The sequence below is a fragment of the Bison bison genome, unplaced genomic scaffold, assembly GCF_000754665.1.
Source record: "Bison bison bison isolate TAMUID 2011002044 unplaced genomic scaffold, Bison_UMD1.0 scf7180017864482, whole genome shotgun sequence".
In the NCBI taxonomy this organism is placed as follows: Eukaryota; Metazoa; Chordata; class Mammalia; order Artiodactyla; family Bovidae; genus Bison; species Bison bison.
In genome coordinates, this window is record NW_011495042.1 from 4,032,126 (window position 1) to 4,035,157 (window position 3,032).

The window sequence follows — 3,032 nt, forward strand, 5'->3', positions numbered from 1 at the left end:
AAGCCAGGAGCGGGGGCCCTTTTATCTTGGGCAAGGAAGCAAAGTCAATGATGAGTCTTGAGTTGGGTTGCTGTAGGTTTTAAATGATGCTTCTCTTTGAGAGTTAAAAATTAGTTTTCCAGCCGACGTGGGGCTTAAACCAGAGGCCACTGGATCCCAGGCACTAAGCCCACCCCACGGTCCCCAGGGCCCAAGAATCACCCTGACAGTTTGTGGTTTAAGAGCACTTTATTATTGTTCTTAAGGCTACTTTTAAGTACAAAAAAAAGATGGCCTGCCAAACCTTTTTTTTTTTTTTTTCTCTTCTCCTTCCAGGAAAAACAGGCCACAGAGAATGGTATATTACAGATTTACAAACACGGAGAGAATGGTCTGAACGCACTGCGGATGGCCTGGCTCTGTGGAGAACCTCTCTGTGCCCTGAGGCCGGGGAGTGTCCCCCTGCCCGGGGCCCCTCCCAGGCGGCCGCTCCCAGCAGGGACCCGGCCCTCAGCGCTCCAGTTCCCCCTCCCCAGCGATGTCCTCGCTGGCGGGCGCCCGCCGAGCCCGTTCTGCACAGAGCCGCCGGCAGTGGGTCGTTTTCCTGGGCGACGCTCAGTAGCCTGTAGCAATAACAAACTAGTGGCTATTAAGGCAGATGCAGTGTTCTCATAGAATAACTGTGTTCCTGCACTTTTACAGACAAATCTAAGACGAAAAAAAAAAAAAAAGATCAACTTTTTTTTCCAAACAAAAAAAAAATATGAATGATTACAATAGGAAAAGGGAAAAATTAAATAGCTACATATCATTAACAAATTAATTGTTCTTCAAAAAATACCTACAAATTTCTCTGTACATTCTTTACGCACAGCGTAATGATGGTCTTAAAGTTACCTATATAAAAAAAGTGTTCTCGATGATTTTTTTTTTCCTACAGAAAATATAGGGGCCTGGATGCAAAAGCCTGGAAGCCCAGTGAAGTGGGAGGGAAATGCGTGCGGGGCTGGGGGGGGGAGACGCCTTCCTCCTGCCTCTTCAAAGACCTGCAGCCCCAGGAACCCAACGCCCGCCTGGTCACCCAGTGCCAACTGTGTAAAAGTCACCAGCCAACCTGCATCTTTCTCCTACTGACGACCAGGCCAGGGGGCACCCCAGAGCCCTGGTGGGCGGGGCGGGAGGCGGCGCCCGGAAGGGGCGGGGCCCAAGAAAAGGTTCCCGGACACAAAAGCAGCTGTCGAACATCCACAGCTGGGTCTGTCATGCTTGCTTCTTCGCCTAATTCCTAGTTAGTAGCTATGACTATAGCAAACAATAATAAATGCAGTAATAACTGTATAAAGTCAGAGGAATGTATACTGCCTTGGCCCCAGCGTACGAGAGGAAGCACACAAAAACACCGCGTCAGATTGTCGGGCATCTGCGGTCTGGCCAAGGGAGCAGAGCAGTTTCTGTATCGAGAGGGAAGCTGGGAGACACCAGTCCCAACTCCCCTGGGAGCGCGGGAGCAGGCAGGGAGGCAGAAAATAGCCGATGCTGTCAGCCTGCGGCCACCGCTCCAGCATCCTACTCGGCCGCTGACCAGCCACTCGCCCGCCCGCGTCCAGGGCCTGCCAGGGAGTAACGTGGATATCAAATACAAATCTTAGAGTACAACTGTACCAGCAGTAAGTATATCTAGGACTGTAACTGACAAAAATAAAACGCATTCTGAAAAGAAGCTAGTTAAGTATTAAGGATTTTTTGTTTACTGTCTATACAGTTAATAGAAACCAGCTATTTTTATCCATTAAAACATGCATCACTGTTGAAAGCACTACAGGCTCCTCCAACTTCAGCTCTAGCCTAACAAACTGCAGTGTTCAGAAAAGGTAAAATGCCCGTGATTGGTAAGAGTCTGCAGTCCAGTTGCAAGCACCTGAAACCTAGACAGAGAAAGACCTATAACCTGCATGAGACTTCCCCTTTCCAAAGCAGTTTTGTCTAAATTAAAAAACAACAAAAAACACAAATGGTCACAAATGTCATCCTGAAACCCTCTGTTTCTCAGCAGTTTGCCCTCAGAGCACCAGCGTCTCGCACAAAGCTGTCAGGCAGGCCACTCGAGTCCTCCTCCCATAGTGCAAATCAGACACGACAGTCCTGTTCTCTTCAAGTAGACGCACACACACAAGCACGCACACACGCAGGCTGGAAGCGGAGCCGCACACGCCCGGGTCTCGAGAAGCGAACGAAAAAGCACAGAGCGTCTGGGTCGCCAGTGGCCTGGCCTGTGACTGAGAAAGCGCGAGCCGTGGCGACCCGGCCTCGCAGGGCGCTGACCTGGTCCAGGCGTCTTTGGTAACCGAGGCGGGCGTGCAGGCGCCCGCGGACAGAGGTGCCCCGCGCGGCGCCGCCAGCATGTCTGAGGGCCCCGAGGACGAAGACCAAGCAAGTAACGAAACACAATAGAAACCCCACCACGTGGTTTTTGCGAATAAACCATCCCTCCCTCTCCCACCAAATTTTCCCCCCCAATTTTTCCATTTTTTTTAAGCACTGACTGTTCAAAGCTCAGGCAAACCATGCAGATGGAAGTGGTGTCGGAGGGCGGCGCTCCCTTCAGGAGACCACGGACGGGGAATGGCTGTGGCTGACCATGTGGGCCGAGGGGCTGGCGGGCTGGCCCCGGCGCGAGGCCGACTCGGGGCTGCTGGACGCGCCGTCCTTGGCCGCCTTGATCTGGAGCCACGTGTCGCCCAGGGCCTTGGCGAAGTGGTCGTCCACGGAGCCCGTGATGGACACGGAGTTGGGGGCCGGCTCTGGCTCCTTGTAGTTCTTGCCCAGGCTCCGGCGGAAGTGCTCCTCCACCACGGGGTCGCAGGTGGCTGGAGGACAGTGGGGGGACGGCAGTCAGAGGGGGGACCGCACAGAGGGTGACCCCGGCGCGGGTCCCGTCTCTGCGCCTGCTGCCCGGGGCCGTGTGCGCACACATTCATGCACACAGGGCGGCGGCGACGACCACCCTGACTCGAGGGGGGCCTGGAGGGCGGGGCCCACGGGCTGCTCCCCCC

At 54.2% G+C, this 3,032-nt stretch overlaps 1 protein-coding gene across 1 annotated transcript in view; it reads right to left on the minus strand.

The window, feature by feature from the left end:
* Window positions 1-209: 209 nt before the first annotated feature.
* The window catches only part of VGLL4 (vestigial-like family member 4), a 73,811-nt gene continuing 70,988 nt past the window's right edge, over window positions 210-3,032 (minus strand). The window contains 1 exon segment of the mRNA XM_010862439.1: window positions 210-2,938. Within this exon segment, the coding sequence (XP_010860741.1) occupies window positions 2,581-2,938 (358 nt within the window). The 3' untranslated portion in view covers window positions 210-2,580.